At 45.1% G+C, this 17,055-nt stretch overlaps 1 protein-coding gene across 1 annotated transcript in view; it reads right to left on the reverse strand.

Moving 5' to 3' along the window:
- Positions 1 to 1,145: 1,145 nt before the first annotated feature.
- Positions 1,146 to 17,055, reverse strand: part of LOC147737241 (uncharacterized) — a 98,615-nt gene continuing 82,705 nt past the window's right edge. The window contains 1 exon segment of the mRNA XM_086923322.1: positions 1,146 to 3,122. Coding sequence (XP_086779448.1) covers positions 1,274 to 3,122 — 1,849 coding nt within the window. The 3' untranslated portion in view covers positions 1,146 to 1,273.

The following is a 17,055-nucleotide window of genomic DNA, read 5'->3' on the forward strand; positions in this document are numbered from 1 at the left end:
CTTTTCTTTTAGTCGAGTCTTCATTCATCTGGTATTTGAATATCCCACATAATTATATATTTGTTCCTGTAATTCCTTCATCTCACAATAACTGCACTGTTCTGCTCCTGTCTATGTCCTCAGATGAGTCAATATTATTGTTAATGTTCTTAAGTTCTTTTTTAATTCAATGCAAAATCACTTCTGACATTCATTGCAATGCTCTTTTTTACTCTGTGTGAGTTAGTTGATGTATTCGTAGGTTTAATAACTTACTGAAGATATTCACACATTCACTGCACCTGAAAGGATTGTACTCTGTGTGCATTAACTGATGAATCCTTAATGCGGAAGATGTACTAAAGGTAATTCTACACTCACTACAGTCGAATGGTATTTACAGAGAGTATGTAAGCTGATGTCTACATAGGCTTGATAATTGACAACATTTGTTCACACATTCATTGCACTTGAAGGCTTTTCTTCTGTGTGTGTTCGCTGATGCCTGTTTAGGATTGATAATGGACTTCAGCTTTTCAAGCATTCATGGCATTTAAACAATTTTTTTCCTCTTTGTGAGCTCGCTGATAATTTCTTAATGCTGAAGAGTAAGTAAAACTACTTCCACATTCACTGCAATTGTATGTTTTTTCCCCAGTGTGCATTTGCTGAGGTCTCCGGAGGTCTGTTAACTGACTGAAGCTCTTTACAAATTCACTGCAATTGTAGGTTTTTTCCCCTGTGTTTATTTTCAGATGACTGTGGAGGTTTGATTGTAACCTAAAACTACTTACACATTCATTGCAATTGTATGGTGTTTCCCCAGTGTGTATTCGCTGAGGTATCCGGAGGCCTGTTAACTGACTAAAGCTCTTCACACTTTCACTGCACTGGTATTGTTTTTCCCCTGTGTGTATTCTCTGATGTGTGCGGAGGTGTGCAATTTTACTGAAGCTCTTTACATATTCATTGCAATAGCATGGTTTTTCCCCTGTGTGTGTTCGGTGATGTCTCCGGAGGTCTGTTAACTGTCTGAAGCACTTTAAACATTCACTGCACTGGAATGGTTTTTCCCCTGTGTGTATTCTCTGATGTGTGCGGAGGTGTTCAATTTTACTGAAGCTCTTTACAAATTCATTGCAATGGTATGGTTTTTCCCCTGTGTGTGTTCGGTGATGTGTTTGAAGTTCTTGTAACCGACTGAATTTCTTCACACATTCACTGCAATGGTATGGTTTTTCCCCTGTGTGTGTTAGCTGATGTCTCCGGAGGTCTGTTAACTGTCTGAAGCACTTTACACATTCAATGCAAAGGTATGGTTTTCCCCTGTGTGTATTCGCTGATGTCTTTGGAGGTGTTCTAACTGACTGAAGCTCTTTACACATTCATTGCAATGGTATGGTTTTTCCCCTGTGTGTATTCGCTGATGTCTTTGGAGGTGTGATAACCGACTGAAGCTCTGCACACATTCAGTGCAATGGTATGGTTTTTCCCCTGTGTGTATTCTCTGATGTGTGTGGAGGTCTGCAATGTTTCTGAAGCTCTTTACACATTCACTGCAATGGTATGGTTTTTCCCCTGTGTGTATTCGCTGATGTCTCAGGAGGTTGGTTAACTGACTGAAGCACTTTTCACATTCATTGCAATGGTATAGTTTTTCCCCTGTGTGTATTCGCTGATGTCTCCGGAGGTCTGTTAACTGACTGAAGCTCTTCACACATTCACTGCAATGGTATGGTGTTTCCCCTGTGTGTATTCGCTGATGTCTCCGGAGGTCTGTTAACTGACTGAAGCACTTTACACATTCATTGCAATGGTATGGTTTTTCCCCTGTGTGTGTTCGCTGATGTCTCCGGAGGTCTGTTAACTGGCTGAAGCTCTTTACACATTCATTGCAAAGGTATGGTTTTTCTCCTGTGTGTATTCGCTGATGTCTTTGGAGGTGTGCTAACTGAATGAAGCTCTTTACACATTCACTGCAATGGTATGGTTTTTCCCCTGTGTGTATTCGCAGATGTCTTTGGAGGTGTGCTAACTGACTGAAGCTCTTTACACATTCATTGCAATGGTATGGTTTTTCCCCTGTGTGTGTTCGCTGATGTGTTTGGAGGAGTGATAACTGACTGAAGCTCTGCACACATTAATTGCAATGGTATGGTTTTTCCCCTGTGTGTATTCTCTGATGTGTGTGGAGGTCTGCAATGTTTCTGAAGCTCTTTACACATTCACTGCAATGGTATGGTTTTTCCCCTGTGTGTATTCGCTGATGTCTCCGCAGGTCTGTTAACTGACTGAAGCTCTTCACACATTCACTGCAATGGTATGGTGTTTCCCCTGTGTGTATTCGCTGATGTCTCCAGAGGTCTGTTAACTGACTGAAGCACTTTACACATTCATTGCAATGGTATGGTTTTTCCCCTGTGTGTGTTCGCTGATGTCTCTGGAGGTCTGTTAACTGACTGAAGCTCTTTACACATTCATTGCAAAGGTATGGTTTTTCTCCTGTGTGTATTCGCTGATGTCTTTGGAGTTGTGCTAACTGAATGAAGCTCTTTACACATTCACTGCAATGGTATGGTTTTTCCCCTGTGTGTATTCGCTGATGTCTTTGGAGGTGTGCTAACTGACTGAAGCTCTTTACACATTCATTGCAATGGTATGGTTTTTCCCCAGTGTGTGTTCGCTGATGTGTTTGGAGGAGTGATAACCGGCTGAAGCTCTGCACACATTCATTGCAATGGTATGGTTTTTCCCCTGTGTGTATTCTCTGATGTGTGTGGAGGTGTGCAATTTGACTGAAGCTCTTTACACATTCAGTGCAATGGAATGGTTTTTCCCCTGTGTGTATTCGCTGATGTCTTTGGAGGAGTGATAACCGACTGAAGCTCTTCACACATTCACTGCAATGGTATGTTTTTTCCCCTGTTTGTATTCGCTGATGCTCTTTTAGGGTTTCTAATTGGCTAAAGTTCTTGACATATTCAGTGGAATTGCACGATTTTTCTCCTGTCCGTGTTTCCTGAAGGGTCAGCATAGTTAATAAACCACTTGCATTATTTTCACATTCCCTGTATGTGTGTGATATTTTTGGTGCTTGATTCCGATTTAACAATAAAATACAAGACTCACTAAATACCTGCCACCTTCATAATATCAGTAAGGTTTCCTTGTGGGTGATTGCATCTTTAGATTGGATAATGGCTTCGCATGCTTGTGGGTAAAGCTTAATCTTCCTTCCGGTAAGTGCAATTTGGGACAATATTCTGTACTTTAGAGAGCAGAACTCCCCTTTCCTTCAGCCTTCAGTTGTTAGGCTCCACTTTGTTGTGCTTTTCCCTGGTGCCTGTGGTTTTGGCTAGAAAGAGTTAACAATACACCTAGAGCACTGAATGCTGGTCTGTTACCAGTTTCGATAGCGAAGCACTGCTCTAGCCACATCATGATGGTGAAGCGACTCGTAATGTGTACAGCTACTCCAAAGAGTGTCCTGGGGCCAAGCACAGGTCAGAAAAGAAAGTAAATCTGCTTGTTTCAAACATGGACAAAAAGCCAAGTTTTCAATCTTTCTTTAAACATTGTCATGTTGCTGAAGAGGGAGTTTGTTCCAAGCTATGGATCCCAAATAGACACAAGACCTTCCTCCAACTCTCATACGGGCCTCATGATCAAAGCTGGTGTTGGATGCTTGTTTATACAGGAGGTGGTTTGTCTGTTTTGTTGCCTTAATTTTGTTGAGGTCACTTCTTTGTCTTGGGGTGTCGAGGTGTAGATCTCAGGCTCGGACACTCACTGAATTGCCTTTGACTGATTCTTCCTGGATCTGTCCTCTGTCTCTGATTGCACTGATGTTTTTGGAGCTCCTTATTTTTGATAATTTTTGCAGGTTTGATGTGTTATCTTCATTATTCATGATCAATCCGTGCATTCAAGGCTTATTTTCTGTTGGATGTAAAGAAATGCAATACTACTAAATTCAAATGTAATAGAATGTGAATACACAATATTTAACCAGCTGTAGAAGACATCTCTTCATTATTTGAAATTTAGTGAGGAACATTTTACCATACATGGATATTTCATTAAAACTGTGGTTGAACATGTCACATTGTATTTACTTCTGAAAAGGCAGTGATTTACCATTATTCACAGAGTAACTTACTAAAGAAAGGGCAGCCACAGAACACTTGTGCTACAGGTAGAGTTTTGGGTAGATACATATAGACAAGATTTCATTTAAACAGAACAGATTGTGGAACAAGCATTTACAATGCAATGGTTTCGCCTTTGGAAAAGTTAGAGCTATTGGCATTGTAAATGACAAAATTTGTATTTATGTGTTGGTTTTGAAAATGTTTAAATAAATGGCAGTGTCATTTACATTGCCATTAGCTTAATCTCTGCAGTTCCTCTGCAGTGCCTAGCACTCCCTATTCCCTCTGCACTCCCTATTCCCTCTGCACTCCCTATTCCCTCTGCACACTCACTACTCTGCACACTCACTACTCTGCACACTCACTACTCTGCACACTCACTACTCTGCACACTGCACAAAGATCCGTTACAATTAAAATAAAATAAAACAATGTGTAAAAGAATTATATGAAGTAATCTTCCTCGAGTTTTTCTAGCACCCGATTCTCTCCCTTCCTTCCCCCTTCTAGCTGCCCACCTCACCTTCTGCCCACACTTTTTCAGATAATGCTGTGAATGGGTGCAAGTATTTATTTTACTTAATGCAGTTTTATATAGCGTAAACTTTTCTAGCACCTGATTCTCTCCTTTCCTTCCCCCTTCTTGCTCCCCACCCCACCTCACCCTAATCAGGGCATATTACTGCAGAGACACCATTTGTACACAAACATAGCACCCCACTGCCCTCTATGGAAGTACCACCGAAAAAGTGAAAAATTTCCGGCAGATTAAAGATGACATATGAACCCCCATACCGATTATTTTAATGTTTCCATCTCATTTTGCCTCGTTTGTGTGAAGGTACGTTGAGTGGAGTAAAGTGATCTATAGTTACTAAGGCGACATTCCATACGATTAATTTATACGGCTCAAAGAAAACTATTATTGTGCCAGCAGAACAGCTTTATACTGTAACCACTACATCAAGCCCAAGGAGAAAGCAGATCAGCAATGAAGCAGAAGGTAAATTGTTGGAGCAGTGCAAACCTAAAACCATCTTAGTACAGGATGAGTTGTGAACATAAGTGTGGCAGAAGCAACTAAAAATAAGTACTGTCAACACCAATAGGTCTGGCTTAAATGAGCCAATACAGGCCCGAACAAACACAGTTTGCATGCGTTGCATACACAAATGCTATTCAGCACATTAAAGCTAGTCCTTCTGGATTTGCCAATACTGGAACAAAACAAAGGATGGGTTTCTGCATATAGCGCACACAGGAGATAGAGGTAACTTGAAAACAATGATTTAATATACTTTTCAGTATTTGCACTTTTCTGATGCCTCGTGCATCCCAATGGAAGCACTTTCTAGAGTGGAATGCAGCAGGACACAGCCAATGGCATGTGGTGAGAAAAACACTTGTAGATCAATACAAAGCTACGTATATTTTTAACAATATGGCTATGCAGCCAGAATCACTAACAAAATTCAATCAATACCACTAATTCATGCATCCTTTCCAACATTACAGGGGAGCCATTTGCTCCCGTTATGTGAAATGCACTTATCATAGGCTCCAATTTCAGAAACAGCTGTGGGATGGACGTGTCCAACCTGCCAAGGTCAATCAGCCCAGTGAATGAAGTATCAAGAACAATGCCATATTGGTGTGAACAGCTCCTGACTGCACTCATGCCTAGTCTTCACAGGCACGATCGCGCAAGTGCGACTTCAATAAATATTTCGAGCCCCTTTTCTTTTTTTAATTTACCAATCCGAAAATGGTCTTGAGATTAAAACAAAAATAAATAGTGAGCAAGTGAACTTACACACACACTCATTTATATCACAGCACTTTGGTGAAAGGAACTGAAGCACACACGGGTGGAGGAGCAACACGGAGCACAATGGAGAGCAACAAAATGCGCAGGGGAAAGAAGTACAAGCGACAGAGCAACAGAATGGCATGGTGGGTGCATACTTACAGATGGAAGAACAAAATACAGAGCAGAGAGAAGCACGAGTGAGAACAAAAAACATGCGCCATCACGGGGTTCTTAATAAAAAAATTTTTTTAAGTAGCTCCCTAAAAGCTAGCAGTGAAGGACACGCACAAGTTACGCTTAGGGGAAAGGACAATGCGGCATCATTTACATTTTTGACAAATAATTCTGATTTAGTGACATAATTTGGCCCACCATGCGTCAAAATCCTAGTGGGACTGACAAAGCGAAGGCAAAGATCTGCAGAGGGATTGGGAGCCATCACTGTGATAACCCCAAATGGACACAGAATTTAACCTATTTTGAATAATTCATGGCTTGCTGTGAAATACGTGTTTTTTTACCACTGTATTTTATGCCATAAAAGCACCTAAACCGGTATATATACATACACTTGAGCATTAGTTTCCCAAGAGCCAGCAAATAAAAGGCTGGAACTTAATTCAGATTCCAAAATGTTTGGTTTGTGCGAGTTTTTTTTAATAATGGACCTCTATACGAAGGTTTAGACATGGCAAAGTCACTATCCATGGGTCGAGTGAACATAAAAGGCATTCTTAGCACAAACAGCTGGTTAAGAAATTTTGCCTCCAGCTACTTCAAATACAAATTTACAATTCGCTAAATAAAGTACTTTCATTTGGGCTTGCAGATCCAGCCAAAAATCTCCAATACCGGCCACCACAGCAGAAACTCCTAGCACCACAAGATTAGGCGATTTGGAAAACATTTCTTAAGCCGTCAAGAAGATGTCTTTTCAACTCTTCAAATCCCCTACCACCTCCAAGAGTGTCTCAATTCCTCCCCATGATAACTAGGATAGTCTTGAACACCAGCAACCTGGTTATCTCAGTGAAATACAGCAATAGTGCGTCTCTGGCTACCAGTGGAAAAGGATACAGAGGTATATTCCCAGTAACCACTGACTGCCCTCGGATTCCATTAAAGGTCTTGTAGATACGCTATTCCCTAGACCATATCACTTGCGTCAGGAGACAACAGAGGTTATTTGCACCTCCCTGGCCTGGCCAGACCCAATTTCAATGGACTCTACGTGCGACAACGTGGCTGTTGGATTAGCAAATAACACATTGAAAGACCAAACAAAACCAGGGGCTCAAAGTGCAAGCCAAGAGCAACCGAACTGCTGGGATCCCGCCAGAGTCCTACAAGCAAGCCCCACTGCAGACAGAGCGACATGCTTTCGTCCGGACGGTGTGAAAGGTGAGTCCCTTTAAAGTACAGCATGCAAATAGGCACAGACATCAGGAGAAGAGAGACTGCAGAGTAAACCGGAGGAAAGCACCTTACCTTGGCTGAAAGCACCGGCGTGTACTGACTGAGTGGAAATGACATCTAAACATGCGTGTCACGTGTAGTAGAATGTAATTCGTGCCATTTCTTGTTTGGGAAGATTGCACATTAGTATGGATGGTGCTTTGAAATTGTGAAGCAAGCGTTTATATCAATTTCTGTTCTAAATATTTTAAATAGACTTGGACAAGACAAAATTGCATTTTGAAAGATAGTTAGGTCGCTGGCAGATGGACATTAGCTCCTGTGTGTCTTTAACATGCCAGCTCCTTCATGTCTGTTTAACCCTTGCATTATGGAGGAAAGAGCCTGCCCGGGATCCGGTTGGTGTTTGTTTTCGCTAATCAAATAGGCGTGTACCTCTACACAGGTTTTCTAGGTTTCTCATTCTACCTGCCTTTCCTCCCCACTATTGTCTATTTTTCCTTTCTACCTGCCACTCTCTCCTATCGTTTTCCTTTCTTTGTACTCTCTTCCCCTCTTCTGTCTCCTACTTGCTCATAACACCCTCCTCCCTTGTCCCTTCTCTCGCTGACATCTTTGTGTGTCACATTTCTCGTGTGCCCCCTACGGTCGTCCTTATCTATTTTCTCTCCCCTCTTTCTCCAGTTCTGTCATTTTTACCTTCAATTCACTCTCTTCTTTCTTTTGATTCCTCTCTCTTTCAAACCTCTCATCTTTCCTCCACTCCCACTATAACCACGAGCCCTCACCAAAGTGTAAACACAGAGCTAGGCCCCAGGCTGGCAGTGTAAAAAATAATCAGAGCCTGTGCCCCGGTGCCACCGCACCGGCTGCACCGATGCTAGCTACGTCCCTGTTTGGCAGTGTACCTGAGTCTGGCTGTGCTGATGCGTGTTTTGTCTGTCTCTCTGTCTAGGTTCGGGCTGGAAGCAGGCTCCATGTAAGCACCCTCGCCCCAGCTGCGAGTTTCTCAACCTCTGGCCGCAGTTCACGACTCCCCACAAGGGAAGACACTTGTCAGTCAGCATGAAGGCGCACTCCTGCATCCCGGCGCTGCTGCTCGCCCTCGCGTGTGCCCTGCTGGTGTTAGGGCAGGACAGCGGGCCTTCCAATGGCGAGGCCCCGGCCTCGGGGGCTGCGGCTGCCCCCGTGACCTCGGCAGCGGGTCTCGGCTCGCCCTCGGACACCTCTAATGTCGCTGCGCCCCAGAACGGTTCGAAGACGCTGAGGACGGCGGGGTCCAGGCCCCTCTCCCCTCCCATGTGCACTTCCGGCCGGCAGCGCTAGGATTGGCCGGCCGGCTGAAGAAACCCCCGAACGGGGATCGAGCAGGCCCTGGGTCCTAGTGCCTCCCACAGGGCTCGGGGGGGGGGGGCGGGCGGGAGAGGACGAGGGGGGCGGGAAAGGTCACGGACGTCGGGAGGGAGGCGGGAAACGTGGCGGACGTCGGGAGGGAGGCGGAAACGTGGGGACGGCGGGAGGAGGGACACAAGGCAGGACAGCAGCAAGCACGGCCCGGCCGGACCAGACTCGGGGGCGTTCCCGGCGTCGCGTGACGTCGCCAAAGCCAAAGAATCTCGGGAACGCCCCCGTGTCTGGTCCGGCATTGATGGACAGGCCCCTCGTCCAATGGCTAGGCTCCATTTATGGAGCTAGCCAATGGGACGGGGGGGCGTGTTCCATAGTGCTTACTGTACTCAATAGATTTCTCTGGAGGAGGAGCCTAACGGCTCCGCCCCCCAGCGAAACCTAAAAAGAGAGGAATCAGAAAGCACTGCCGTTAATTCAGTTTCAGAAAGTATCTTCCAAAGGTAGCTCTTCAGGAAGTGTATAACAAAGGTAGGTCTTCAGGAAGTGTATAACAAAGGTAACTCTTCAGGAAGTATTTAACCAAGGTAACTCTTCAGGAAGTGTACAACAAAGGTAACTCTTCAGGAAGTATTAACCCAAGGTAACTCTACAGGAAGTGTATAACAAAGGTAACTCTTCAGGAAGTATTTAACCCAGGTAACTCTTCAGGAAGTGTACAACAAAGGTAACTCTTCAGGAAGTATTAACCCAAGGTAACTCTTCAGGAAGTGTACAACAAAGGTAACTCTTCAGGAAGTATTAACCCAAGGTAACTCTTCAGGAAGTGTACAACAAAGGTAACTCTTCAGGAAGTATTTAACCAAGGTAACTCTTCAGGAAGTGTACAACAAAGGTAACTCTTCAGGAAGTATTTAACCAAGGTAACTCTTCAGGAAGTACACATAAAAAAGGTAATTCTTTAGGAAGTATAGATGGCAAAGTTAACTCCAGACACCGTCTTCCACAATGCTTTCATGTTCACACTGGATCAGCTCAAATGCCAACTCCTGCCTTTACCTTGCAGCTCATTAAGGCCCTTACTACGAGTGCGGCGGCCCTCATGATCACCGTACTCACGTGGTGGTCCAACTGCCACCATCCTGGCGGTCTGACCACCGTATTATGAGTGTGGTGGGAGGACCGCCATGAGACTGCCACCCCACCAGGATCAAGGATCCCGCTGTGGAGGCGGTCTGCAAACACCCTGAATATGTTGGCAGTGCCGATGCCGACATCGCCGAGCATATTACGGTCTGCATATCCACCGTCCTTTTCCCTGGCGGGGACCCTACCATGAAAAGGATAAAGGACATGCAGGTAAGGGGGCCCCCACAGGGCCCCGGAGGATTCTGCTCCTGGGGTTGCATGCGGGGGGCACATGTTGCGCCACCCCATGGAATTGCGCCCTTGTCCCTGCACAGTGTGGCATGCATGACATGGTGCAGGAACGTGCTGCAGGCACTCTTAAGGTGGTGGTATGCTGTTTAGACTCTCCAATGAGCCTAATACAGCCGCCGCAAGACCGCTGCTGCACCGCCCACCCACCCTGGATTTAGGTCATAATCCGGCGGGCTCTCAATGGTCTTGGCAGTCTGCCTGGTACCGCCGCCGTGGTAGTCCCATTGGAAGACCGCCACACTTGTAATAAGCCCCTAAGTCACCTTCAACACATTTACAGCCCTCCGGGCTCAAGCATTTCTGGATCCTTCTAACCTGCAAGACTGGAGCATTATCCCGAGTTGAGGTGGATTTTCAATCAGCGGAATATATATCCATCTCCCTTGAACTATTGACTGATTCTGCCCTGAAAGACAACTTAAAAAGTAAGACTTTAGTTCTTCCTAAAGTAGGTAAAGTTAAGATCCTGTTGTATTTCAATCAGCAGCTCCTTCCAGGGTTTATTATAAAGGCCGTCTTTATATTGCGCACACAGATATGGCAAACACACATTAAATCATGACATTTATCATTCATTTATTTCTTATAGAGGATCCATCACAACCAATAATTTAACTGAAATATCAAGCATATTAATAATTGTTTTTGTTTTTCAACATTTACAAGATATTTGACTTATTGTTGTCTGTCTGAAGGCCAGGATGCTACTTTGTGACTCAACAGGGCTTTGGTAGAGCGGGAGGAGGTGTCTGTTGTCCACAGGTGAAGTCTCATTTCTCCCATCCCATCTTTCTTTTATCCAGGTATACCTCATTCCATGTCCACCTCATTCCATGTCCTTCAGCTCCCTACTCCCCTCGGTCTGTGTACTCATTTCACAGGGTTCATTGTTAGCTGTTACAGGGGACACACTTGAAGCATGCACACAGCGGATGCAGATAATGGCCTGATAGTCAAGAGGCCGTGGTTGGCAGTACAGAGCTCAGAAGCTTCATTTCAGAAGCTCACCTGGGAGGTACTAACTGAGGAGGTGCACAGGAAGAGGCCTATTAACTATAAACAGAGAGAGTGCACAGGTGAGTTCTTGTGAGGTATAAACAGATGAGGTGCACATATAGGTACCTATGAGGTATAAACAGAGCAGGTGCACAGGTAGGTGCTTATGAGGTATAAACAGAGCAGGCGCACAGGTAGGTGCAAATGAGGTATAAACAGAGGAAGTGAAGAGGTAGGTGCTTCAGTGCCTCTGGGACTATATCTGCCTCTAGGCCCTCTTCCTATAATGCTGGCTCTCGCTCCTTCTACAACACTTGCTGCAGACAAGGGGCCTGATTTAGAGTTTATCGGACAGGTATTTTGTCAAACATAACAGATCCCGTCTGTTTTATTACAAATGCCAGAGGATATAATGCACTTTTTATAGGGTGGACGGGATACCTGCCACATTTATGACAGAATAAACCATCCGCCTAAATATAAATCGGGCCCTTGGCGGACATTGTGTCCAGTGTCTTCTCAGTGTTGGAAAGCATCCATTTTATTAATGGCACAGTATTATCTCACCACTGCTGTGGCTTGCAGTCATAAGGCCATTATGAACGGACTAAGTTGTGTGCCAGAATGCCTGTGAATAGTTTAGCATGAGCGTTTAGGAGGGAGATGGGCCTTTATGATGAGCAGGACTAGGGGGCTTTCCAGGGCCTGTGAATAAGTGTTATTATTGTTTCTCTCTTGGTGTCAGTGGGCTTATCTGTGTCCCAAGATGAGTTGTTTACAGCTTATCTTATTTATGCACAAATAGTTGTAGTTTTTAGGGTTAAGCAACTCTTTCAACAATGTTTAAAAACAAAACTAGTCAAATGATCTCTGCCAGGTGTACATGTTTTGCATGCGTAGAATCACACACTAGTAAATGTAGCGCACTCATGCTTCGCCGTGCCAGTTTGTGAATGAACCCTAACTTGTGAGTAAGTGAGAATTCACAGACTCCAAACTGACTCTTTCTGACACTTAGAGTTTCACTTTAACAAAATGCGGGAGTAACTCTCTGCCCAGGGTAGGAAGAGAAATGGATCACCCTCTAAACGTGGTGGCGAGTAGTGCTATACAGTACATTGAACCATTTATCAGGGGAAAACTGGGGAAATGGTACAATGCGCTGGGAAAATGGCATGTGATGACAATGTGACATGACATTCCCACTACATGTTCTTTTGCACTTTTTTTGGGCTGTCTTTGTCCAGTTTATCAAGGCTCAGGGTTTAGTTTCAAGTCAAGAGATAGTGCAGGATTAGACTAATTATACCGTCATACATTCCAACAAATGCCTTTACCACGTATGCCTTTACCACGCAATGCCTTTACCACGCAAGTCTTTACCAGGTACCACGCAAGTCTTTACCATGCATATGCCTTGACCACGCATAAAGAAAGATTTACAAAAATGGCCCTGCCGATAAAGGGTGGGTGCCCTTCAGCCCACCCAAGGCACCAACATGATCATTATTGGGGGCCAGGGGGGGTCCCAAAGCCCCCGTGATGCCAGCGGGAGCCAGCATTGTTCCTACCCGTAGAGAGAAGCTTACAATCCTGTGCTCTACGGGCAGGAGCAATGCCCAGGTAACTATAACTGCTGAGTTTATATGGTTGTGTGTGTGTAAAATCTGATCCTAAGTAAATGCCCCTGTACCCTTTTTTTCTGTGAATTTCTAAAGTTTTTGATGCTATTTCCTACCTATAACGTCCCTGTAACCTTTGCTTTTTTCAGTGAAAATATCTCTCTTTCTCTTTCTCCTCTCTCTCTCTCTTTCTTTCCCTCTCTCTCTCTTTCTTTCTTCCTCTCTCTCTTTCTTTCTCTCTCTCTCGCTCTCTCTCTCTCTCTATATATATATATATATTCGCCTATTACACATTTAGTGGTATCCTTCTCTAATTCCTCAATTCTCTCACATTTTCACACACAAATGTTGGCAGTTTTCAGCGTTAAAGTAAATAGATTCTCTGTGTTTCTGAATTTCATATTTCCCATAAAAACCAAATAGGCTTCTTGTACTTAGGGCATGAGGGTACACGGGGGCTGACTTCTGGACTGCCCTGCGGCTTGTCTTAACACCTTAATATGGTGTACTTGCAGCACATACAGTCATACAGGTGGTGGCAGCTCCTGGGGCTCATTGGGGGCTCTACGACTCTGAAGCAGCATTGTTGGCTAGTAATACTTTTTAACCTGCAGTGATCGATACTGCTGACCATTTTAAACCACTCCTCATTTGTTTTTCAACTTTGCTGAAAGCAGTCAGCTCTCTGCTGATTCGTTTCGTTTTATTTTAAAACTGTATTGTTGCATTGTAATCTGCTTGCAATTACTTACTGTCTTGGCCTCCTCTGCCCCGGTCCCGCGCGGCTCCTAGTGCCGATAGCCTGGAGGGCAGCTCCTTCAGCGCGGCTTCCTGTGCCGGTCAGCTGAAGAGCAGGCGCCATCTTAGCAGTAGCCTGAAGGGCACGCACATCGCAGGCAGCGGCCTAGCGGCCCGAGGCTGCTCCCTACAAAGCGTGCATGTGTTATCGGAAGCGCAGCAGATGAGCGCAGCGGGCACGCCTTTTGCGCGCCGAAGGTGCGCCTAAGGTAAGCCCGTCTGCGCCCGTCCACGGCCAGACGGGGCAAGGGGCACGGCATTATGCCAATTTTCGCTCCTACCCGGCTGACCAACTTTGCTCTTATCAAGGTCTTTGGCACTTAGATTCTGCAATTCGGGGTCATGTCTGTGACATGGGCATTGCTAGAGTTCCAGCCTTGCCTTCCCTTACTTTTAATATACCCTCTTTGTTGCTGCCATCCACTTCCCCTCCTTCCGTGGCCACCCCAAACACTGTCATTATCCCCTCACCTCTCTCTTCTGGAATTTTACCCCGACTATTTCAGCCTTCTTGTTAAACACCCGATCGGCTGTTAAACATCAGTCAGACCTGTTTATTTTCTTGGACACCTACAAACTGGACCTATTGTTCCTAGCGGAAACTTGGCTACGCCCTGAATCTCAGCCTAGCTTATTTGCGGCTCTGCCCACCGCATACTATGCTCTGCGAGTAGACCGGCCCTCTGGCAGGGTAGGAGGAGGGGTGGCCATGATTGTCCGCTCTGGCATTCAGTTCCAACTACTTTCTTTTCCCTCAATTTTAGAGGTTGATTTTCTGGTTGCCCGCTCTGTGTCTTTTAAAACCCCTATTACTAGTGTTCTGATGAATCGTCCACCCCAACTTATGTCCCATTTTCTCCCAGCTTTTCAGGAATTACTAGCTACTCTCGCAGTAAGCCATTCATCAGTTCTGGTGCTTGGGGACTTTAACTTCTGGCCCTCTGATTCAGCGGAAAATGCATCTTCCAGAGATTTCACTGAACTGCTTGGTAGTCTAAATTTTATCTCACAAGTTCATACCCCTACTCATGTTCAGGGTCATACCCTGGACCAAATCTGGTCCCTTAACATTCGTATTCCTGTCCCTATTGTTACCCCCTGTTTGTGGTCTGACCACTATTTGATCTCCTTCTCCCTGGATTTGAGGTCAGCTCAGAAGTCACCCCCTCCAAAGAACACCTGGGCGCGTAATTGGGGTAAAGTTGACATTCCATCTTTGTGCTCCTCTCTCTCAACCTCTAGTCCAGCCATTGACAACCTCTCTATTTCATCTCAAGTTGAGGCCATTAATAAATGGTTGTCTAGGACATGTGATCAGGTGGCCCCCCTTAGGCGTGTTAAGGTGAAGCGCCCTCACTATGCGAACAAGTGGTTTAACCAGGAGCTTAAAGAGAATAAATTGGCGGTCCGCCAAGCAGAGCGCACCTGGAGACGTACCTATAGTGAGACCTCTAAAATCTTGTATAACTCTATCCAGGTAAGGTACAAGAAAGCTATTCTTAAGGCAAAAACATCCTGTTTTTCAGGCAAGGTTCTCCAGGCGGAGAACAAACCGAGGGAAATTTTTTCCACAGTGTTCAAATTGGCCTCCTCGGACAGAACAACTGCCAAACCGGTTCCCTCCCAACAGTTGTGCGATTCCCTGAACGATTTCTTCATTAGTAAAATTGAAGACATCAAGTCCAATATCCCTTCCCCTTCTACATCATTCTCCGACATTGTCCCGCCGAATAACTCTTGTCATTTTGACCAAATAACTCTGCTATCTGAGGAGACTTTTCTCTCTATTCTCCTTAGTGTTAAATCTGGTTCACCTGCAGATGTTTGCCCAGCCTACATTATGTGTGACATCTTCCGGAGCTGCCCTCTCCCTCCCCTTACCTTTCTTAACGAGTCCCTAAAAACAGGAACTGTCCCTTCTTCTCACAAGTCAGCCACGATTGTTCCCATTTTAAAAAAGCCTGGCGCAGATCCTACAGTATTGGCAAACTATCGTCCCATCTCCCTCCTTCCCTACCTGGCTAAGGTTTTGGAGCGGTATATCACCATCACTCTTAGTTCCTTTATTGAGTCCAGTGGGTTTCTTGCCCCCTCCCAAGCGGGTTTTCGCCCCCTCCACTCCACCGAAAAGGTGGTGGTATCCGTTATGGATACACTCAGAGAGGGGCTTGATTCCAATCTCCCACAAGCAATGATTCTCCTCGATTTGTCTGCCGCTTTCGACATGGTTGATCATACCATCCTTCTTTCCCGTGTCGGGGCGGCAGGCATCGGGGGTTCCGCCCTGGCTTGGGTGACCTCATTTCTTAGTGATCGCACCCAAGCCGTCCATCTGGCGGACTTTTCTTCTATGGCTCATAAAGTACAATGTGGTGTCCCTCAGGGCTCTTCTCTTTCCCCGCTTCTCTTCAACTTGTATATCTTCCCACTTATTTTTGCTTTACAGCGGATGGAGGTCACAGTGTTTAATTACGCTGATGACCTCCAGCTTATTTTTACTTTGTCAAATTCATCTCACTCAGTTCACAACTTCCAGTCAGTGATGGTTTTTATCAGGGATTGGATGAATTCCAACCATCTGAAACTCAACCCTGATAAGACTGAGCTCGACCTGACTGGTGGTAAACGTAATCCTTGGTCTTCTGCTTTTTGGCCTTCCTCATTTGGTTCCCCTCCTCTTCCCTCTTCTTCTGTCAAAACCTTGGGGATCACTCTTAATCAACACCTTACTCTTCACTCGCACATTAGCATGGTGGTCTCTTCTTGTTTCTTTGTGTTGCATACTATTCGCAAGATTTCACGTTTTTTTTCTTTTTCAGCCCTTAAATTTATTGTCATGGCGATGGTTCTCTCTTGCCTTGACTATGGTAACGCACTGTACAATGGCATTCCCAGCTATGCCCTCCGTCGACTCCAGCTAGTGCAGAACTAAGCTGCCCGCTTGGTTCTTAGTCTACCTAGATCCCAGCACATTACCTCGTTTCTTTGTTCCTTACATTGGCTCCCTATAAAAGAAAGAGCCCTGTTCAAGCTTGGATGCCTGACTTTCCAGGCTCTTGCCGGGACAGCTCCGGCTTTCATCAAGTCTAACATTCATTATTACATTCCTAGTAGGCATTTACACTCCTCTTCCCTATCTCTTTTAGTGGTACCCCAATTTAAGAAAAGCAGGACAGGAGGCTGCAAGTTCTCTGTTCTCGCCCTGTCCTTTTGGAACTCCTTACCCCTCTCCATTCGAACATCAGTATCCTACATGGAGTTTCGTGGGAGACTGAACACTTTTCTGTTCTTACAGGCCTTCTCTACTTGATCCAACTTTGAGCCTGCATTTGAAATTGAATTGTCCCCGCAGCGCCATGAAACCACGAGGTAAACGAGCGCTATACAAATATTTTTAAATTCAAATTCAAATTCACATAGAGGAGATCACCATATCTACTTAAATTCACCAAAAGTTATGACAAGATCTTGAACACAGGCACCTATAATGCACTGG

The sequence above is a fragment of the Lissotriton vulgaris genome, chromosome 1_1, assembly GCF_964263255.1.
Source record: "Lissotriton vulgaris chromosome 1_1, aLisVul1.2, whole genome shotgun sequence".
Lineage (NCBI taxonomy): Eukaryota > Metazoa > Chordata > Amphibia > Caudata > Salamandridae > Lissotriton > Lissotriton vulgaris.